This window comes from Monodon monoceros, unplaced genomic scaffold, assembly GCF_005190385.1.
Source record: "Monodon monoceros isolate NGI ecotype Baffin Bay Population unplaced genomic scaffold, NGI_Narwhal_1 Super_Scaffold_1, whole genome shotgun sequence".
In the NCBI taxonomy this organism is placed as follows: Eukaryota; Metazoa; Chordata; class Mammalia; order Artiodactyla; family Monodontidae; genus Monodon; species Monodon monoceros.
In genome coordinates this window covers 63,401,529-63,423,843 of record NW_021703765.1, presented here as the reverse complement: position 1 = coordinate 63,423,843, position 22,315 = coordinate 63,401,529, and the positions used below count along the sequence as shown (strand labels likewise).

Sequence of the window (22,315 nt, the reverse complement as noted above, 5' to 3'; positions counted from 1 at the left end):
ACTAAGTACTCTTGAATGAAGTGGAAAGTAAAACTATTTCTAACTAAATTGGGGAGAGAAGACCATTGAATGTAAACTTAACTGTCAACCTAAAAATTTCTTTAAGGCACATTTATCTAAGCATGGCAGAATTCTGAGGTTGGATTGTCAAAAATGGGCAATATTGAGCTTCTCAGTCTTTACTGTAGACATATATAAGTTCTACACTAAGAAAGACTAATAATATCTTCCTAAAAATGACTTATGCATAAAGATGCATATACATTAAAGATGAAATATACATACTACCCTCTGATGAGTGCGTGACAGTGATTCAAAAGCCTCTATGCCTGGACTCTACACATAAAGTACCAGTCAGAACTTTTATTCAAAAACTGCTGAGAGACCTGAATTCACATGACCTTATATCAATAAGAGCAGTTTAAATCACTTTCCCTTCATTTAATAAGCTTTTCTCCATTCAGATTTCACCTGTCAACATTTTAGGTAATGAATTTAAGTTGTGAAATACTATACAAGCACTCTCAGGTTTGAGAGAAACTATATTTGGGAAGACCAAATCTGAATGAAGAAGTAAAGTGCTTTCTATCAACTCACATTCTGTCATGCCAAAACAGATTGTATTAATACAGCAATTAACCAAAACTCTTTTACACCTGAAAACACTCTTTTCCTCGAGTTTTTTTTTAATGCTAAAAATGAATATTACTCCAATAGCATCGAATAGTTTATCAAGTAGTTAAGAGTAGTAGCATCAGTACACAAACAAAGCCCGAGTTTAAAATACTAACCAATCAGTATCCTGGGAAGCCAGGGATGATAACCACGTTAGAATCCTTGATGGGGTTCACACCAGGGAAGTAACAGATATGGGCCCAACTAGGACACAACCCTTCCCGTCAACAGTCCCATGCACATTTTATGTACTCCAGCTCAACACAGTTCAGTGCACTAGGAAAGAATTCACTGCTCCGGTCAACCTCTTCAGAAATGTTCAGTAGCCCACAGGACAGTGAAACAATAGCTTCAATAAATATACAAACTTGAGGTGATTCCTCCTCCCCCACTCCCCTGAAAGAGGAGATATCTGGAGGAGTTTTAAATCACCACAAGTTTTTAGCTTGAAGTCTTAACTTTTGTTGAGTCCATATGCATTTTACAACAGGAAGTAAAAAAAAAAAAAAAAAAAAAAATTAAAAAATCTGGTTACCCTAGGCAAGCACACCAGAGTATTCCTGTGGGGAGTTCGCCTCTCAAGGAAACATCAATACAGAGGACACTGATTTCTGTGAGGCATCCCAGAGCCGAAATCCCTACTCTATGGAATGTAAGTCAATAACACACCAATTACACAGCTGTTACAGAATTTGTCTGCCAACGTATACTGATCCACAAATTCACACAGGGAATATCAAGCCAATATTCCCTTCACCTGAAGGCTACTTAGGGGCAAATTCTAGTTTAAACTCTGGGTATTCACACTGCAGAAAAAAGTTCAAAGCAATGCTTTACTAAATCTAGTTAATATTTAGTTCACATAGTGACAGAATGAGACTACCACTTTAAATAATACTAATGAAATTCCTACACAATGTTACTAATCTCCTCACCTATAAAGAAACACTATTTCATTAATAACAAAGCCTACTTTTTTTTTTTTTTTTTTTTTTTTTGCGGTACGCGGGCCTCTCACTGCTGTGGCCTCTCCCGCTGCGGAGCACAGGCTCCGGACGCGCAGGCTCAGCGGCCATGGCTCACGGGCCCAGCCACCCCGCGGCACGTGGGATCCTCCCAGACCGGGGCACGAACCCGCGACCCTAGCATCGGCAGGCGGACTCCCAACCACTGCGCCACCAGGGAAGCCCACAAAGCCTACTTTTGTATAGCGATGCGGGGATTTGGAGGCCAGTTGCTTCTTCAGCTCAAGGAAGGCATCTCCATTTTCTGTTTCACCCACACTTCTATCCATGGCTCCTTGGTCTACAGTTCTTTGCACCTGGAAGAAATCAGCACAAAACTGTCACTGACAACAATAAATTTTCAGAAGTCCTGACTGTTTAAGAAACGGAAATTCATATCTCTTAGACTGACTACCTTTAGAAAACCCTCACCCAACAATTACGCTATAAACCAGAACCCACTTGGAAACAGAAACACTGGTACTTAGATACCTCTTCTATCAAAGAGCTAAGCATCACAGGATAAGGTGCAACATGCCCAAATCAGGGTCCACCCTTTAAGCAGTTTTAATACAAAAAGAAACCAACATTAGTCGCTGCCACCCGTGAGGGCCGTTCAGGCAGTAGTGTGGAAGTTTCTCGGAGTGGGGGCAGGTAGGAGACTGGCTGGAGCTGGGGATCCGGGAAGTCGGGCAGTGGTAAAGTGCCTGTCACTTGCCAATGGACGGCGCCAGCTGCCCCTTGTTACCGGAGGCCAGGGACTGGGGACGGGGCCAGAGCGCCCCTCACTAGGCCAGCCACACCTGTGGACATGTCAGGGGAGCCCCTGGCAAGGAAGGGGCGAGCGCAGGCTTCAGCTCCAAAGCTCAGCTTCCCCTGGCCGAGACCCCAACCCCCGGCCTCTCGCGCAGGCCCCGACCCAGCGGCCTCCTTAGGAGAATGGGCGGGGACAGTACTCACGGAGGGGAGGTGGGCCGGAGGAAGCGGGGAGGCCGAATCCCCCGGCCCAAGCACTCCGAGCTGGAGCCGGTACAGGCCCGCCGCCATCCGGCCCGGCGGCTCGGGCCCCGTCAGCCCGCCCGCTGCCAGCCGGCCGCCCCGCTGGCCCCGCGCCCCTGCCCGGCCCCCGCGCGCGCCCCGGCGCTCGCGCTCACGCCCGCGATCCTGGGCGCAACGCACCCGCGCCCCTTCTCTTCCCGCGGGCCCAGGCGCGCGGCGCCCCGAATCCCGGCGCCCCCACCGCCACCCAGCCCTTACTCGGTGCCTTGGCCGCCGCTCCCCTGCCCGTCGCCCGCGCCGGTCCGAGGGCTGCTCCGCGCGGCCTTCGCTCTCGCCCCCCCCCAACCCGCTCGGATTGTCTCCCTTCAGCCGCCGTAACCGCAGCCCAGCCCTCCGCCCCTCCTCCCCAGCCCCCTCCCCCTTAATATCTCCCTCCACGCACCCGGGCCCCAGCGCAGCCTTCGCCGACGCGCGCCCGGATGTGAGGTGTCCGCGGCGGTGCCGGCCGGAAAAAGGAAACATCGCGGCGCGCTCCCTGGGCGCCGGCCCCTGCGTACGCACGGCGGCGGGGAGGCGGAGGCCGGGAGGGGATGACGGCAGGTGGAGGAGGCCTGGACGGGGGCCGCGGAAACCCTCCCAGGTGTGCTCAGGCGATCGTCGTGGGCAGCCCTGGGGAGGACGCCCAGTCCCACGTGCGCTTCGGGGCGGGGCCGAGCTTGAAGCCTGCGACCCCCGCCCGGCGGCTCTCCAGGGAGGGTGACCGCGGTCGGGCAGTGGGTCGGCGGCTGCGTTTGCACGGTTCGCGTCGGCGGAGAACCCTGGGGCTTCGGCAGCGGGAATCTTGAGTTAGGCGAACTTGAGGGCTGTGCGCCTTCCGGTTGGGGTTCGAACCTTGGCTCTTTTTTTTTACTGGTGGTGTAATCTTGGGCAAAGTTCTGACTTCTGAGTTTCGCTCTTATTAAAATGGCCTCTACGTGTATGAGGAATAAGCGAGATTACGCGTTGCTGCATTAATAAGCAAACTTGCCACGGTTGCTTTTGAATGAGCTACAGGCGACTGACAAATTCATTGAGGTGTTCTTTCCCGCCCCATAGCCTGCACGGGAAGAAGTGCAAGTGCGTTTGGGTGAAAGATGAAACTGCGAATGTCAGGCGGTTAGTATGTAGTGCTGAGACCGGCTGACGGCCACACAGACGCACATATAATTTTCCTCCTCTGTGAACAAATGAGAGTAATTGCCATGCGGGGAGGAAAGGTTTGACGGAGATCACGTGTGAGCCGGTTTCTGCCCCGTGGGACAGTGGAATGATACACGGCTGTGGAGGGAAATGTAATTTTTCTCGCCAAAGTATAGCGAAGTCTACATTTCTTTGAAGGGGCCTACTTTCTTTGAGCTTCACTTGTGAAATCAGCCGATTGGGCAGTGATTGCGCACTAAGTGCCCGTCCTTGTGTATTGGCAACGGACAAAACAATTATGAAAATTTTTCTTTTCGTCTGTAATGATGAATAAAATGAGTTTCTCACAACTATCCTCTCTCTGCAAGCCACTGTGGGGAAGTGGAGAAGGCCTATTTTTTTGAAGCTCTTAAATTCTGGCTCTGCCACTCAGTGTGAAACCGGAGGTAGTCACTTCACTTTTTTGAACCTGTTTACTCATCTATGAAAGAGAGATAGCAGGGCTTCCCTAGTGACGCAGTGGTTGAGAGTCCGCCTGTCGATGCAGAGGACACAGGTTCGTGCCCCAGTCCGGGAAGATCCCACATGCCGCAGAGCGGCTAGGCCCGTGAGCCATGGCCGCTGAGCCTGCGCGTCCGGAGCCTGTGCTCCACAACGGGAGAGGCCACAACAGTGAGGGGCCCGCGTACCGCAAAAAGAGATAGTAGTACCTAATTTTCAGGCTTTAAAGAGATAACATTAAAACCACTGTTCTGGTTATCTTTTGCTGTGTAACAAACTATCCCCAAACTCAGTGGCTTAACCCAACATTTATTTTGCACCAAATCTGTAATTTGGGGTGGTCCTAACTGGGACAGCTGGTCTCTGCTCCCTTCAACATCAGCTGGAAGGCTGTGTGCTAGGAACATCTAATGGCTCACTCACATGTTTGGTGGTTGTTGGTGGCTGTCAGCTGGAACCAATGGAGCTACTGCTGGAACACTTAAACCTGGTCTCTCTGTGGTGTGAGCTCCCTCATAACATGGTGGCTAGATTCCCAGGCAAGTGTCCAATTAGGAGAGGGCCAGACAATTGTACAGCCTAGCCTTGAAGTCACTGTCTCTTATGCCACATGCTGTTCCTTAGATAGGCATCGCTAAGGCTGGCCTATATTCAAGGGAAGAGGACTTAGACTACACCTTTATACGGGAAGAGTGTCACAGAATTTGTGGGCATATTTTTAAATTACCACCAGCCATATATGAAATGTGCTCAAGGCATTGTAGGTATTATCATAAAGGCCTGGCCTGAAGCTCATTTCCTGGGTCTTCTGGTCTATCCTATGGAGGATGTACTCTTCCCCCAGGCTCTTCTTTAATGTCTTGTAGAACCATGTTCTCAACTCACTTCTTACCTCTCAAAGCCTTAATCTGTCCTTATTAAAGGAGAAGACAATTATTACCTAGGAATAAAGGTAATCATTTACTAAGGGAGGGCATCTGTGAACTTCTTTCACCTGTGTCATGTAAAAGCTAGACGCTTGCAAATCCTTGTTTCATTGTTGCTTTTGAATGTTATTCTCTTTGGCAGGAATGATAATTTGTAATTCTTAATGCCCCCTTGTGCAATGAAAATGAATTTTCAAATATCAGTATAGGAACCCCTTTGAGAGAGTAAGAGAAAAAAGATTCTACTTCTTTACTAAATATTTGTAAGATCTTGGTTTAGGTTCAAATTCTTGTTTCAAATATTTGGCATAAAGAGACTCCCAACTTTCAGTCAGTTGGGGAAATTAACAGTCCAAGAACAGCAGAGAAGCAAATAGAAATCAGAAACCTAAAAATTTTGAGCAGCCTCAACTCAGACCTCCACTGCTCTCCACATTTCTAAATGAGCTTTTTCCTACTCAGCTTTTCTTTCTCCAAGGGTAATCCCTACTTCCAAGAAAATAGGATTTGAACAGTTTCACAGTTGTGGCATCATGTATTCAACGACTACAAAGAAATTATTAAGAGACTTCTGTAAGACCATAGAGCAAATTATTTGCTGAGCCTAAACCCTTTCTGGCACTTTACATCTTTGATTTTATATATGCAAAGTAGTTAAACGAGTCTGACATCACCAAGCGCTGCTGCACTAGCTATTGTTATTCTATATTGTTATCTAATCTTACCCAATGGGACTAATTATTTTCATTATAATGCAAATGCCTTTAATTCCTTCCTAAATTAGTCAAAGCTGATGGTCGTAAATGCACATGACAAAGTATCAGCAAATCATTTAGAAAGCATGCTTACTGATTTTTCATCCTGTATTGTCATAATTTATATAAATGTAATTTAATAAAGTACTCATAAGAGTAACATTACAGTAAGTAAATATTAGTTACAGTGTTAATCAGGAGTTTGAAAGTAACTAAATTATTTAAAAACTACTTTGCCACATAACTTCAGATTAAAGATTGGTTCCCGTGTCCCGCTAAAATGGAACTTCTTTTAAACACTTTTAATTACAAAAATTAACATAGGTTAAAAAAAAGAGCAAAAATGCAAATTACCAGTGATTCTAATACCAAGGCACCCAACAAGTTTTTTTTCCTTCATGTTTTTAACGTAAAATCTTTCAGGCATTTAAATGCATAATGCTAGCCTTTGTTTTGCGCTCTCCACCAGAAATATCAAGTGCTTTCAAATGATGCTTTACGAAGCACAGGAGAAAAGGATATAAAAATGCCCTACCTTAATAACTTACAATGAAAAATAATCTGAAAAAGAATAGTGTGTATATATATACATAAAACTGAATCACTTTTCTGTATACCTGAAACTAACAGCATTGTAAATCAACTATTCGTTAATTTAAAAAAAATGCCCTACCTACCCATGCCCACTTTTTAAAATTTGGGCCCACTCTGATCATCTTTTAAATTAATGACTATTTACTAACAATGCTTGTTAATTACATTTTAAAAGTAATGGTTAAGAGACGCCATCAACCTGGGATAAACTTAATTCGCCGGTGGCGCAGCCCTCACCCGCGCGGTCAAGATTGACGACCTCCCAGTCTACGAATGCGCGCGCCCCAGGCCCCGGGGACCGGCTTGCGTTCCCCGGAAACCATCGAGAGCCAGAGAGGCTCACGCGGGAGCCGGGAGGTGGGGGAAGGAGGGCCTCGGTCCGCGCCGGCCTCTACACGGGAGCCTCGTCCCTGGTGCTTGCCACGCGAAGCGTAACTCGGGAATCCGCTTCAAGACAGCTCCCACTCCTCGTATCTAAGAGTAGCAGTGGGAGGCTGAGCTGTGAAAGAAGCGAGTAGGCCACGGGGGCAGAGAGCGCTCCGCGGAGCCGCCCTGACAGCGCGTCTATCCACACACCTCAGGGCCAACTCGCATTGCTGGGGCTCCAAAGCGGCCACGGGTAGGCGAGTCGCCTGCTGCCCTGAGGCTCGGCTAACTCCCGGATCTTGGGCTGGGCGTCCCTCACGCACGCCTCGTCGCCGTGGAGACGGGGGCGGGGCCGGCGCAAGATCTGCGTCCTAAGGGGCGGGAAAGCGCGGAGGCTGGCGTAGGCCGCGCGGGCTTGAGGAGGCTAGACCACGTCTGCCGGGATTTCTCTGAAGCGTGAGGCGGGAGTGCTCGGCCTCTCCGGCCGGAGCCCAGCGACGAGCGCACTTCCCTCCGAGCCTGGCCGGTGACTGCCCTGTGGGAGCGTCCGTTTCCTCCTCCTCTAGAAGTACAGGTGAGGCTACCTCCCCATGGGGCTGAGGTCCGAGAATGGAGGAGAGGTGGAAAAGGCGCGCAGGACGGCTCCCGGGGCCCACGTTCCTCGCCCGACGACCTCCTGCGCGTCTGGGGCGCCGCAGGCGGGTGCTGGTGCCGCGTCAGTGCAAGGCTTGTTAGCGTGCGCGTATCCGAATTCGGGGTTTCTGTATCCCTGCTGCGTGGCCGAGCGACGGGCGAGGGTTTTCAGACCGTAGGGGCCACACCTGAGCCCCGAGGGCCAATTGGGCAAACACCCGCAGCGGGAGATTAGTGCTCCGTTTTTATTTGATGGGAGGCCGTTCATATTTATTGTTAATCTCTGGATTATAGTAAAGATTTGTTATTCGTTGACTGAATCGTGTTAGGGCCCTGAGTACCAGCCGCAGCTGTCCTACTTAGCTGGTGACCTGAGGCACTTCTTCTTTAAAATAAAGATGGTTACCACCTGTTGGGGTGGTTGTATTAAAGCAGATAATTAATGAAAACTGTTTAGTACTGTGCCTGGCACAGAGTACCAGCTCCATGAATGCTATTTTGAATCTAATCTATACACTCTAGGTGGCATGGTACCCGCCTAAGTGCCATGGAAATATGAGACTTGGAGGTGTCATGGAAGGCTTCCTGGAAGAAGTAGTTGAAGCTTACTCTGCGACCTAGTATATAAATTGGGGTATTTTCTTGCTTTTCTTTAGTAAGATCATTCATTTCTCAGTTATTGTTAGGAGCTGCAGAATACCGTAGAAACTTCTTTAAGATACTTTTACATTTTTCGAATTCACATGTGTATTTAAAAATTAATATTAAAACCTTAAATTAGAAAATAGTCTCCAGGCTCTAATTCCAATTTCCATTCTGTTCCTCCTGATGTTATTTGTAAATTGGAAGTAAATAACCTTATAGGTGATATTTCTTGATTTGTTAGGTTTACACTTTAAGTGTTGACCATTCATGGGAGATGCACAGGTTTTCTTCCCTCATCTTACCAACGTGGTTATGTGGTAATTTGTTGTTAATAGTCAGTGTTTACATTATATAACAGATATTCACTGCTGAACCGAGTAGACTAACTGCAACTCTTCCTTTCTCTTACATCCCGTCATTTTTTCTGAGAATTAATAATTGTCTTATTTTCTTATTTTCCTAGTGTTCCATGCACAGATCACTAATGTTTTTTTCTGAATGCTTCAGTATTTCTCATAGACCTGTCAGTAATTTTTTGCATACTCTCAAAACCATCAGTTCCATTTCTTTCCTGGAGACTTTCCTCTTCTGCTCTAATCTGTTCTGGTGGCTCTGTGCCCGCTGTTCCCAGTTCTAATCCAGAGACTTACTTTGACATCTGTCCTGGAATTTGTTTCTTTTTACTATTCTTTTGTGTTAGATTCACTGTTCCCAGATCCCTGGTTTTTTTTGTTTTTTTTTTCTTGATTTATTTCCTTGGTTTTTGGAGCACATTTTCCTGTAATACTACTACTTTTAGTACTTCTTCCTCCTCTTCTTTTTTTAATAGCTTTATTGTGATATAATTCACATACCATACAGTTCACACATTTAAAGTGTTCAGTTGTTTTTAGTATATTCCCAGTTATCCAACCATAACCTTAATCAATTTTAGAACATTTTAATTACCCAAAAAAGAAACCCTTACCTATTAGTAAGTCACTTCACTGTTTCCCTTCAATCCTCCCAGCTGTAGGCAACCACCATTTTACTTACAGACTCTATAGATTTTCCTGTTCTGAGCATTTCATATAAATGGGATCATACAATACGTGGTCCTTTGTTATTGGCGTCTTTCACTTAACATAATGTTTTCCAGGCTCATCCATGTTTTAGCATGTAACAGTACTGCATTTCTTTCTATGACTGAGTAATATTCCATTGTGTGGATATACCATATTTTGTTTATCCATCCTTTAGTTGGTGGGCATTTGGGCTTCTACTTTTTGGCTATTACGAATAATGCTGCTATGAATATTCATGTACAAGTTTTTGTATAGACATACGGTTTCAGTTCTCTTAGATATATACCAAGAGTGGGATTGCTGGATCAAATGGTAACTCTGTATTTGTCTTTTTAGTAACTGCCAGGTTGTTTTCCAAAGTGGCTGCACCATTTTACATTACTACCAGCAGTGTAGGAGGGTTTCAGTTTCTCTACATCTTCACCAATACTTATTATTATCCTTCTGTCTTTTTGATTATGGCCATTCTGATGGGTACCTCATTGTGATTTGATTTTTATTTCCCTGATGGCTAATGATGTTGAGCATCTCAGTGTTCTAATTGGCTGATTATATATCTTCTCTGGAGAAATATCTAGTCACATCCTTTGTCCATTTTTAAATTTGGTTAATTGTCTTTATTATTGAGTTATAGGAATTTAAAAAATATACTCTAGATACAAGTTCCTTAGCAAATATGCAAATATTTTTCCCATTCATTGAGTTATCTTTTCACTTTTTTTTTTCTTTTCACTTTCCTGATGATGTCCTTTGAAGCACGAATGTTTAATAAAAACAAAATTTATTTATTTAATTTTGGCTGCTCTGGGTCTTAGTTGCGGCACACGGATCTTTAGTTGTGGCACGTGGACTTCTTAGTTGTGGCATGCATGTGGGATCTAGTTCCCCAACGAGGGATCGAACCCCGGGCCTCCTGCATTGGGAGTGCAGTCTTACCCACTGGACCACCAGGGAAGTCCCACCAATGTTTAATTTTGATAATGTCCAGTTTTCCTGTATCTTCTCAATAAAGGCATATCTTAAGCCTTTTCTCCTTGCATGTTGGAAAAAGTGTTTGATCTACCCTGACATTTGGCCTTGGTTCAGGACCTCTCATCTGAGGATTTACATCTTTCAGTTTTGAGACAATTCTTATTTCTTTGATAATTTCTTCCTCTTTCGTTCTCTCATATCTCTCTGGAATTCCTGCTAGTTATATATCTGATCCCCTGGATTGAGCCTTTGATTTTCTAACTTTATTTCCTTTTGTCATTTTCCCCCCTCTTCCTATTTCTGGGACATATTAGCCACCTTCTAACGTTTTGATTCTCCTATATCTTTCTTGTTCTCTTTTTGTTTTCTTTTAAATAATATCCTTATTTTATTCTATGTGTATATAATATGTTCTCTTATCTCACTGAGGATATTAATCATAGGGTTTTCTTTTTTGTTGTTGGTGGTTTTTTCTTTTCTTTCCCATATTGTCTTTGTTTACTCCAGAATTTTAAAAAATTTTATTATGAAGAATTTCAACCGTGTATAGTATGTACCCATCACCCATCTTCAAAAATTAACTCATGACCTATCTTCTTTCATTTATATCTCTGCCACTGTATTATTTTTGCTTTGTTTTTTATTTTGAAATAATCTCAGTCTTCAGAGAAGTTGCAAAAATAATACAGAGAACCCCCATATACCTTTATTCACATTTACCACTTTTTAGCTTTTTTTTTTTTTTTTAAATCATTTTCTCCATGATTGTCATAAGATGGGGGTTATCCAACTCTACAACTCCCTCCACATTTGTCTCTGGGCATTTTGTGTATGGATAAGCCCTCCTTTCTACTCCATTTATCTAACTATCTGTTCATCCCTTATTGTCAGATTGGACTCATGGATTCCCATTTTGTTTAATGTGTTATAATTTATTACTGTCCTTAATTATTTTGGTGCTTAAATTTATCATATTTTATCTGTAAATTGTTATCCGTATTCGGTAAAAGACACAGTATCCTTTTAAAAGAACCAACACCACTATCACAGCAAAAAAAATGATAATTCTTTAATAACTCATTAAAACATTAAGTTTAAATTTCCCTCATTGTTTCATATTTTTTGTTTGACAGTTGTAGTTTGTTAAAACCAAGATCCAGAATCAAAGTCCATGCATTACATTTGGTCGATAAGCATCCTTTTTTTTTTTTTTTTTTTTTTTGCGGTATGCGGGCCTCTCACTGTTGTGGCCTCTCCTGTTGCAGAGCACAGGCTCCGGACGCGCAGGCTCAGTGGCCATGGCTCACAGGCCCAGCCGCTCCGCGGCATGTGGGATCTTCCCGGACCAGGGCATGAACCCGTGTCCCCTGCATTGGCGGGAGGACTCTCAACCACTGTGCCGCCAGGGAAGCCCGATAAGCATCCTTTTTAAAATAATTTTTTAATTATAATTTTCTTTATTTTTTAAAATTATTATTATTTTTTTGGCTGCATTGGGTCTTCGTTGCTGCACATGGGCTTTTCTGTTGTTGCAGCAAGAGGTGGCTTCTCTTGTTGTGGAGCATGGTCTTTAGGCACGCAGGCTCAGTAGTTGTGGCTCACCGGCTCTAGAGCGCAGGCTCAGTAGTTGTGGCTCGCAGGCTTAGTTGCTCCGCGGCATGTGGGATCTTCTTGGACCAGGGATTGAACCCGTGTTCCCTGCATTGGCAGGCAGATTCTTAACCACTGCGCCACCAGGGAAGTCCCAATAAGCATCTTAAGTCTCTTTTAATGTATAAGTTTTCCTATCTTTCCTTAGCAGTTTATTGAAAGAACTGAGTCGTTTGTCCTGTAAAGTTTCCTACATCATTGATTTTGCTGATTTTAAAGTCATTTTTATTTGTCCCTTGTATTTTTTGTAAGATGGTACTTAGTTCTAGATGACGCTTGATGATATTTAGTTTCAAGTTTTTGGCAGGAATACATCACAAGTAGTGGCGCTTCCTCAGGATTCCTTTGTTTTGGTTTCATTCTTTCTTTTTTTTTCTTTTTATAAAAAAATTTTTGGCTGCACTACGTGGCATGCGGGATCTTAGTTCCCCAACCAGGGATCAAACCCATTCCCCCTGCATTTGAAGCGGAGCGTCTTAACCATTGGACCACCAGGGAAGTCCCATATTTTGGTTTCATTCTTTTTTGTTGGAGGTCATTTCCAAATGTCTTGTGATTCTTGACTGTCCGTTCATACTTGAGTATCAGCAACTGAGAAGTTAATCGGAAGCTTCCAGTGTCTGAGCCCGCTTGTCAGTTTGTGCGCTTTTCTCTAGGGGCAAGCCTGCCTTTTCATTGATGGAGGTGGGGCACAGATGTCTTTATTTCAAAGTCTGTTAAGTCTTATCTACTTTTGAGAAGACTCTTCCAGTCTTCTGATTGGGAGCCAAGAAGTGTAGCTGCCAGAATTCTGCATGGAGGCTGGGGGGAGGGAGCTGGATACCCTACCTAGCAGGGTTGGGGAAGAGACTAGGGGCCCCAAATGCTCACCAAATAGACTTACATTCAGTCCCCTCATTTGTGGCCTGTGGCTTCAGTTCTGAGCGCCTTTCCTTGTTCCTTCTAGTTCTGAGCGCTTCGGGAATTCTATTGGCCTGCTTCTCTTTGGTATCCCACTCTGTAGGTTTTCGCTTCTTCAAATCTGTTAGGCCAGTTAATTTTCTTCCTAGTTGTTGCAAAAATTTGTGGAAATCTTTCATTTCCTGTGATCTCTTCTCCCATCTCATGGACCTTATGGTTTATACCCTTTTATCCTTTACTGTCATCTTAGGAGGTCAGTCTGTAGGTTTATCTTTGGAGTCCACAGCTAATGATTTTTGTTTTTCTTGGGCTGTCTTTTATATTTGGTTATCATTATGTATATTCCAACTCAGACATAAGTTCATATTCATACAAATCCTTACTGAGATCAAACTTATGTCCTGATCTTTCCAGTATTTATGTATCTCACCTGTTAGTTTCCAGACAGTGTTTTAGGTCCTGAAAATACAGTAATGAGGAGATCAGATATGGCTCCTGTTTTCATGGAATTTATATTCTTTATTAAAAATTTTTTTTTAAATTTTTGTTTGCGTTGGGTCTTCGTTGCTGCACATGGGGTTTCTCTAGTTGCAGCAAGCAGGGACTACGTTGTGGTGCACGGGCTTCTCATTGCAGTGGCTTGTCTGTTGTGGGGCATGGGCTCTAGGCGCGTGGGCTTCAGTAGTTGTGGCATGTGGGCTCAGTAGTTGTGGCTCGCGGGCTCTAGGGCACAGGCTCGGTAGTTGTGGCACATGGACTTAGTTGCTCTGCGGCATGTGATATCTTCCCGGACCAGGGCTCGAACCCATGTCCCCTGCATTGGCAGGCGGATTCTTACCACTGTGCCAACAGGGAAGTCCCTGGAATTTATATCCTAATAGGGAAGGCAGATATGTAAAGTAATTAGAATGTTGGCATAGAGTGTCAAAGGAGTCTAACTGCAGAAAACATTCCATAGCATCATTATTAAACCTAAGGCAGTGACCCATTTATTATAGCAGTATTTCACACCAAAAAAATCTCTATTTGAATCATCTTTCAGTTTAATTTATTTACAGAAATAGTCACTAATTGTGACTTTTGTTACTTGGAATGTAGTACCGGAAAGACTAGGACATAGGTTTGAGCTCAATAAGGACTATTCATTTTGTATGGATAAACTCTTTTCTGGCTAATTTCTTGTCTGATTGTCATTGATATATGTGACCTGATTATAAAGGGTAATTTCATTCTTTTAGAATTAATGTCTCATGAATGCATCACAGTTACTCAACACGGGACGTGTTTGTTAGCTTTCCTCCACCACATACTTAAATTTTCCTCCTTTGTTTTACTACTTAATGTTAGTTTCCAAAGGTTGCCGTAACAAAACCCACAAACTGGGAGGCTTAAAACAACAAATTTATTGTCTGATAGTTCTGGAGGCTGGAAATCTGGAATCAAGATGTAGGCAGGGCCATCCTCTTTCTGAATGCTCTGGGGAAGGATCTGTTCTGTGCCTTTCTCTAGCTTCTGGTGTTGCCAACAGTCCTTGGTGTTCCTTGGCTTGTAGACCCATTACTCCAGTTTCAGCTTTCATCCTAATATGCTCTTCTCCTTGTGTGTCTGTGTCTTCACATGGCATTCTCCTCTCTGTGTGTATCTGTCCCTCTGTCTCTTCTCCTCTTTTTATAAAAACACGAATCATTATTGGATTAAGGGTCCACCCTATTCCAGTAAGACCTCATCCTAACTTACATATAATTACATCTGCAAAGGCTGTTTCCAAACAAGGTCACATTCATAGGTACTAGGGGTTAGAACTTCAGTATATCTTTCTGGGGGGCACAATTCAACCTACAACATTGCTTTTCTTTGTACTAAGAAATAAATAAAAACTATGTTATTTATTAAGTTCATAATGAATATTATTGGTAGACTTTATCACTAAATGAAAATGAAAACTGTACACTGATCAAAAACTGCCTGAAGATTCTTATAGATAACATTGACAACCATAAATATTAATCTTGGAGTGGGGGGGAATAGGAAATCTTGGCCTCTACTGGTGTTCTTATGAAGGGAAGTTGAAGGTCTTGGAGCATCACCTGAACAGGATGGATGAGTCAGTCATAACCTTTTTAGTATGGCTCACTCTCCTCTCAGTTTTGTTTCTTAGAAAATAACTTTAAAAAATTTTGTTTTTAAATCAGCAACTTCCCAGGAATTCCTTGGAGGTCCAGTGGATAGGACTCCCACGCTTCCACTGCTGAGGGCAAGGGTTCGATTTCTGGTCGGGGAACCAAGATCCTGCAAACCACTCAGTGAGGCCCAGAAAAAAAAAAATCATTGACTTCCCATGTTCATCTATTGTTGAATTAAGAAGGAGGTGCAGGAGACTAGAAGCTGATATGTAGCTGTTGAGGAATGTGGCTCCTTAGAGGCTTCAGGTAAATTACTCTCATTCTACTTTTTCTTATAGTTAGAAGAGGAAGATAAAAGACTTTTTGATTCATGAAGAATCTGCTCACTGAGAAGTGTGTATCAAGCCACTGGTTGAATTTTCATCAAAAAGGGATTAAGCGGAGAATGGAGAGGAAGGTTGATTCCAGGTGAGTGATGGGACTTGACAAAAAAGATAACTGAAACTATGGCCCATATAAAAGCCTGTAAATATTTTGTGTGTGAAAATAATAAATTTTTTAAAAGTAGTTTTTTCCTAAATCATGGGTAGTGAGATAGGAATTTTGGGTAACAGTTTTTTGTTGGTATTTTGGGTTTCTCATCTAGAGTATAGCGTATAATGCACATTTCATACTTTATGTTACAGTCAAAATCCATTTTGAGTGTGTGGAGATATCTGTCATTGAAATTTTGACTTTGAGCTGAAATAAGGATGATTTTCCCGAGAAGTTATAACATCGAGGCTAGCTAGTATATCTTTCTCCTACTTTTGATTGTGATTGCTTTCAGCCTGCTTTAAGGTTCTTTTGATTCCAAATAGGAGACTCCCAACTATGGCTCGCCTAGGAAAGAGGAGGGAGTTTACAAGAAGGAGACTGCAGTTTACTAACAAACCTCAGACTCACAGTGGCGGGCCTGTGACTTGCAGCTGGCCCTTCATGAGTATCCCGCCCCCTAAGAGGGATTGGTTCAGGGATGTGCATGTGACTGCATGGGGCCAATCAGAAGTTCTCCTCTAAGGCCGAGTCAGGCATTAAAGAGAGAGAGAGAGAAACCTACCTAATGTGTTGCTGTGGCAGCTGTTTCAGTCTCCACCCTGCATAGGCAATAGGGGACCCTATACTGTAGGAGTTACGCAGGTCAGCAGACTGAGAGAAGCAGGAAGAGCTAACAATTTGAGACACCGGTTCTAGTCCTTGAGGCTCTGGTTCAGAATTCTTCTGAAGTACGTGAGCTAGGGAATTACCTCTTTGTGCTGGCTGTCTTCAATATAACCATCCAGATCTAATCTCCACTCGTGTATCCAGTGCTTTCCATTGGATTTGGCCAAAGAGGTGCTCTGGCAGGAGATAGTGAGGAGGGAGAGAGGAGAGTGAGGCCAGACTATTTATCCCCTTGGCTCCCTCCTTGCAAGATGCCTTGGGTTGGCTGTGTCCCTCTGCTGAAGCCCACGGTACCTCATAAGGTAGCAGACTTTGTATGACTCTCCTGGATTCTAGTGATTATTCTCTTTTATCCCTTTGGGCCTAGAGGTGGTACCGCCTTCGCTTTCACCAGCTTGAGGTTCCTGCACTTTCCCTAGTGGTTCGTCTACACCCATACCTTTGTTAATATGCCATCCTCAAATTATCCTGTGTTTAGTATGTCATCTGTTTTCTTTTGGGACCCTTGAGAGTTTTTAATCATGACTGGTGTTGGGTTTTGTCAAATATTTATTTGGCATCTATTGAAATGATCATATGGTTTTTGTCCTTTTTTCTATTAGTAAGGTGTATTACATTAATCGATTTTCAGATGTTAAACTAGCTTTGTATTCCTAGGATAAATCCAACTTGGTCATAGTATTTGTTATATGGTTTTTGTATGTTGGATTTGGTTTGCTAATATTTTTTGATCATTTCTGTGTTTATAGCCACAAGGGATATTGGTCTATATTTTGTGTGTGTGTCATATCTTTGTCTGCTTTTGGCATCCGGGTGTGATAGTGGCCTAAAAGAATGATTCTAGAAGTGTTCTGACCACTTTTGTTTCTGGAAGAGTTTATAGAGTACTGGTATCATTTAATTAATTAATTAATTAATTTTTTAAACATCTTTATTGGGGTATAATTGCTTCACAGTGGTGTGTTAGTTTCTGCTTTATAACAAAGTGAATCAGTTAGTTATACATATACATATGTTCCCATATCTCTTCCCTCTTGCGTCTCCCTCCCTCCCACAGATTCTTAACCACTGCACCACCAGGGAAGTCCCCATCGTTTATTTTTTAAATGTCTGATAGAACTCATCAATGAAGCTATCAGGATCTGGACTTTTGTTTTTAGGAAAATTTTTAGTTACTAATTCAATTTCTTGTTATAGATCTATTCAGAGTTTCTATTCTCTAATCAGTTTTTGTGATTTGTGTTTTTCTGGGAATGTGTTCATTTTCTCTAAGTTGTCTAATTTGTTGGCATAAAGTTCATAGTATTCCTTTATAATTCTTTTAATTTATGAAGGGTCAATGATAATGTCCTTTCTTTCATTCCTACTTTTGGTGATCTGTGTCTTTTCTCTCTTTTTTCTTGGTTTTAACTAAAAGGTTATCAATTTTGCTGAAGGGCTCCTGTTGTTATACTAACAGCAGCTAATCTGAGTTGGGTTCCTATTGCTTGAAACCTGGGATCCTAACTAACATACAGAAGTTTTTTATAGAATCGATTAGGTCTTGGACAAGGTGGAAGCCAGGTAGCTGGAGAGACCTATTCAGCAGTGTTTGGACCCTTCCTCCTGAGCAGTGCCATCTTTGTGCTTCACCCCCCACCTCCTGTTCAGACTGTGTCTCAGCTCAAAATTCAGTCCTGGGAGAATTAATCTGGTTCATCCAGCGTGAGTCAGATTTCTCCTGCTGCTCTAATCAAGTGGGACATGGAGCTCCCAGCACAGCTGCTGAGGTCCTACCCCTGCTGATCCCACAGAAGAGGGGTCCATCCTTGAAAGCTGAATCAACACCCTGACAGTGTTTACCAATGATCCACAGAGTACTCGTCAGGCCTGCCTTACTTTATCTTCTGAAGCAAATTAACCATGGCCTTAAAATGAAGCTCTGTTTCCTCAAATACTCTGCGGCTTTAGGTTGGGGAGCCTTGAGAAGGGAATGAATTCCCTAGGTATTTTGCCGTAAAGCAATCTGAGATCCCCTGTTGTGAGTCCTATAGGACTCCTTGGAGTTCCTTGACTCTCCGTGAACTTTCCTTCTACACTGCATGTGCCGAGTATTCCCACCCAACTCTTTCCAGTTCCCTACTCCCAGCTAATTTCTACTCATATTTCCAAACTCAACTCTAATATGATCTCCAGGAAGCCTCTTCTGACTACCCTATTCCCACCCAGTGTGTACATTCCCATAACACCCTAAATTTACCTTTTTCTTAGCATTTAACGATTGGTATTCTCATTGTCATCTCAATACACCATAAGCTCTTGAGAAACTGTCTTCTATAGATATTGGGTGTGTGTCAGTGTCCTATGCTTGCTGTAAGCTATCAATGTCTTATTTTCTCATTGTAAGACATGAGAAACACATTGAATACATAATTGTCTTCGTAGCCCCTGGCCTTGCTGTGTTGCTGGGCGTATAGTAGGTCCTTGATACTGATTGAATAAACAAACATTACAGGATACACCTGCCAAGTAAACAGTTAAATGAATTGGTCAGTGCATGCCTTCCCCTTGGCACTTTTTTGTTTTTCTAATTTTTCTTAATTTTTCAAAAATTGAAGTACAGTTGATTTACAATGTTGTGTTAGTTTCAGGTGTACAGCAAAGTGATTCAGTCATACATATATATATATCTATTTCAGATTCTTTTCCATTGTAGGATATTACAAGACATTGAATGTAGTTCCCTGTGCTATACAGCAGGTCCTTGTTTATTTTATATATAGTAGTGTGTATCTGTTAATCTCAAACTCCTAATTTATCCCTCCCCCACTTTCACTTGGTAACTGTAAGTTTTCTATATCTGTGAGTCTGTCTCTGTTTTGTAAGTTCATTTGTATCATTTTTTAAGTTCCATATATGTGTATTACATGAAAATTTGTCTTTGTCTGACTTACTTCACTTCGTGTGATAATCTCTAGGTCCATCCATGTTGCTGCAGATGGCATTATTTCATTCTTTTTTATGGCTGAGTAATATTCCATTGTGTATATGGAATAAACACATCCTGTCTATCCATTCATCTGTCGATGGACATTTAGGTAGCTTCCATGTCTTCACTATTGTAAATAGTGCTGCTGTGAACATTGGGGTACATGTATCTTTTCGAATTAGTTTTTTTAATTTATTTATTTTGGCTGTGCTGGGACACGGCACGCGGGATCTTAGTTGCGGCATGCGAACTCTTAGCTGAAGCATGCATGCAGGATCTAGTTTTCTGACCAGGGATCAAACCTGGGCCCCCTGCATCGGGAGCGTGGAGTCTTACCCACTGGACCACCAAGGGAAGTCCCTCAAATTAGAGTTACCGTCTTTCCCCCTTGTTACTTCTGGATGAACATTTTCAAATTCTGTCTTTCTCCTCACTTCCATTTTTCTGTATTTCTTGGCTAATCAGTCTTCCCGTTGACATTAAAAAAAAATTATATTCCTATGTTTTTATTCTCCTCCCCCATCCTTCATGATTTTTGGATTCCGATATTGTTTTTGAAGTGCCTTCTGTTTCATATTTCTTTCCATCATTCTGCCTTTCCTCTGTTCCATAATTTAACAATTTTTAAAATATTTATATATTTTTATTTTATTTTATTTTTGGCCGCGTTGTGTCCTCACTGCTGCACACGGACTTTCTCTAGTTGCGGCGAGTGGGGGCTACTCTTTGTTGCGGTGCGCGGGCTTCTCATTGTGGTGGCTTCTCTTGTTGTGGAGCACGGGCTCTAGGCATGCAGGCTTCAGTAGTTGTGGCATGCGGGCTTAGTAGTTATGGCTCACGGGCTCTCGAGCGCAGGCTCAGTAGTTGTGGCGCACAGGCTTAGTTGCTCCGCGGCATGTGGGATCTTCCCGAACCAGGGCTCTAACCCGTGTCCCCTGCATTGGCAGGCGGATTCTTAACCACTGTGCCACCAGGGAAGACCAATTTAACAAATTTTATATGCCTACCTACTATGAGTGCCTGGCAATATATTAGGGGCTCAGTATATATTAGCAGATAAAAATGGTCCCTATCATCATGAGGTTTTCCGATGGGGAATGGGCACATATGTACGTAGACAAATCTGTGGTTTCAGTTTGTGATCTCTTCCTTTAGGTGTTAAAATAACTTAGACTTCTGGGGCCACCTGACTTACACCAATGTTGGTATCTTTATGGTCTCTAAATTTCCAGAACTGTAAACAGTTCATCTGCTGCCTGATTCAGTAGCTGGTGAGGAGGAGCTCAGAGTCTGATGAAAGGAGAGAGCAGTGGGCAGGGATGACTTTTAGGCATGGGCTTCCCAGTCTGACTACCTATTTGATTATGTAACAGGGCTTCAAGAGGGCACTGTCCCAGTACACCTTCCCTCAATTTGCTGTTTCATAGGCTCTTAACTTTTTAGAGCCTCTTTCATTTTTATTTTAAAATGAGTGGGATGAAAGTCTTATTTTTAAAATTTGTGTTAGTTTTATTTTGAAATAATTTCAAATTTAGAGAAAAGTTGCAAGAATAGGACAAAGAACCTTTCTTCTCCCAGATTCTCTTGTTGTTAACATTTTACCACATTCGTCTGTCTGCCAGTTTGTTTTTCTCTCTCTCTCTGTCTGTCTCTCAGCGTTTTCATTTCATTTGTGGACATGTGCAGAGGGGCAAAACATTTTACTCACTGATGCACATGCTCCCAGCTGAGGTCAAACAAGGCAGTGTTCTGCCTTTTTGTTTCAGCTCATACTTTAAGCAAGGGTCCTTTTCCCAGTTTGTGTCGTGCCATGTTTTCACAGTTTTGTGCTTTTTGTTGACAGTTTTGCTGTTTAAAGTGGCCCCCAAGCGTAGTGCTGAAGTTCTGTCTAGTGTTCTTAAGTGCAGGAACGCTGTGATGTACCTTATGAAGAAAGTGTATGTTAGGTGAGCTTTGTTCAGGCATGAGTTATAGGGCTGTTGGCTGTGAGTTCAATTTAATGATTCACTATATGTATTAAATAAGGTGTCTTTAAACAGAAGTACACATAAAACAAGGTTCTGTTTTGTTTTTTTTGTTTTGTTTTTTTTCAGTACGCGGGCCTCTCACTGTTGTGGCCTCTCCCATTGTGGAGCACAGGCTCCGGACGCGCAGGCTCAGTGGCCATGGCTCACGGGCCCAGCCGCTCTGCGGCATGTGGGATCTTCCCAGACCAGGGCATGAACCCGTGTCCCCTGCATCGGCAGGTGGACTCTCAACCACTGCGCCACCAGGGAAGCCCACAAGGTTCTGTATTGATTAGTTGATGAGAATGTTTTTGAAGGCTGGCAGGAACCTAACCATGTATTTTCCCTTAGGGACAATGCTTCAGTATATTCACTAACTCAGTGTTTATGGACTTTATAGAACTTACCGCAAATAACGAGAATCAACTATATCTATATTTCCCCCCTCCCCTGGACCACTTGAGAGTAAGTTGAAGCCAGTTGTCCCAAAAATGTTACTTACAGCAAAAAGAAAACAACGAAATGTAAGAAAAACTTTCCTTTTTGTTCATTTTGTACTTGTAGTCCCCTTTAATTTGGAAATATTTCTCAGTATTTCCTTATCTTCCATGACCTAAGCATTTTTGAAGACTTCAGATCACTTACCTTTTATGCATATTTCTCAGTTTGGGTTTGTTCAGTGTTTCTTCATGATTGAACTCAGGTTGTGCAGTTTTGGCAGGAATTTTGCAGAAGTGATGCTGTGTCCTCAGTGCATCAGTACCAGGATATTTGGTCCTATTACCATTGATGTTAACTTTTTTTTTTTTTAAATTTATTTTTGGCTGTGTTGGGTCTTCGTTGCTGTGTGCGGGCTTTCTCTAATTGCGGCGAGCGGGGCCTACCCTTTGTTGTGGTATGCCGGCTTCTCATTGCGGTGGCTTCTCTTGTTGCGGAGCATGGGCTTTAGGCACACGGGCTTCAGTAGTTGTGGCTTGCAGGCTCAGTAGCTGTGGCGCACAGGCTTAGTTGCTCCGCAGCATGTGGGGTCTTCCCGGACCAGGGCTCAAACCTGTGTCCCCTTCATTGGCAGGCGGATTCTTAACCCCTGAGCCACCAGGGAATCCTGGGGCTACTCTTCTTTGTGGTGCGCAGGCTTCTCACTGTGGTGGC

General features: G+C 43.2%; 2 protein-coding genes across 15 annotated transcripts in view; one reads left to right on the top strand and one right to left on the bottom strand.

Moving 5' to 3' along the window:
- The window catches only part of EIF4ENIF1 (eukaryotic translation initiation factor 4E nuclear import factor 1), a 42,743-nt gene extending 39,730 nt beyond the window's left edge, over positions 1 to 3,013 (bottom strand). For 2 of the 4 annotated variants that reach the window (XM_029233746.1, XM_029233752.1), the window contains exons 1-2: positions 2,937 to 3,013; positions 1,877 to 1,996 (exon numbers count right to left, since the gene is read on the bottom strand). In XM_029233746.1, the coding sequence (XP_029089579.1) occupies positions 1,877 to 1,969 (93 nt within the window). In that variant the 5' untranslated portion in view covers positions 1,970 to 1,996; positions 2,937 to 3,013. Of the gene's footprint in view, positions 1 to 1,876; positions 1,997 to 2,639; positions 2,795 to 2,936 lie in introns of those variants that run through there. The other 2 variants (XM_029233737.1, XM_029233726.1) reach the window with 2 other exon arrangements.
- Positions 3,014 to 3,172: 159 nt separating this feature from the next.
- SFI1 (SFI1 centrin binding protein) overlaps positions 3,173 to 22,315 on the top strand; it is an 84,832-nt gene continuing 65,689 nt past the window's right edge. For 8 of the 11 annotated variants that reach the window (XM_029233598.1, XM_029233570.1, XM_029233590.1 and 5 more), the window contains exons 1-2: positions 7,379 to 7,573; positions 15,325 to 15,454. In XM_029233598.1, the coding sequence (XP_029089431.1) occupies positions 15,357 to 15,454 (98 nt within the window). In that variant the 5' untranslated portion in view covers positions 7,379 to 7,573; positions 15,325 to 15,356. Of the gene's footprint in view, positions 3,319 to 7,378; positions 7,574 to 15,324; positions 15,455 to 22,315 lie in introns of those variants that run through there. The other 3 variants (XM_029233614.1, XM_029233605.1, XM_029233552.1) reach the window with 2 other exon arrangements.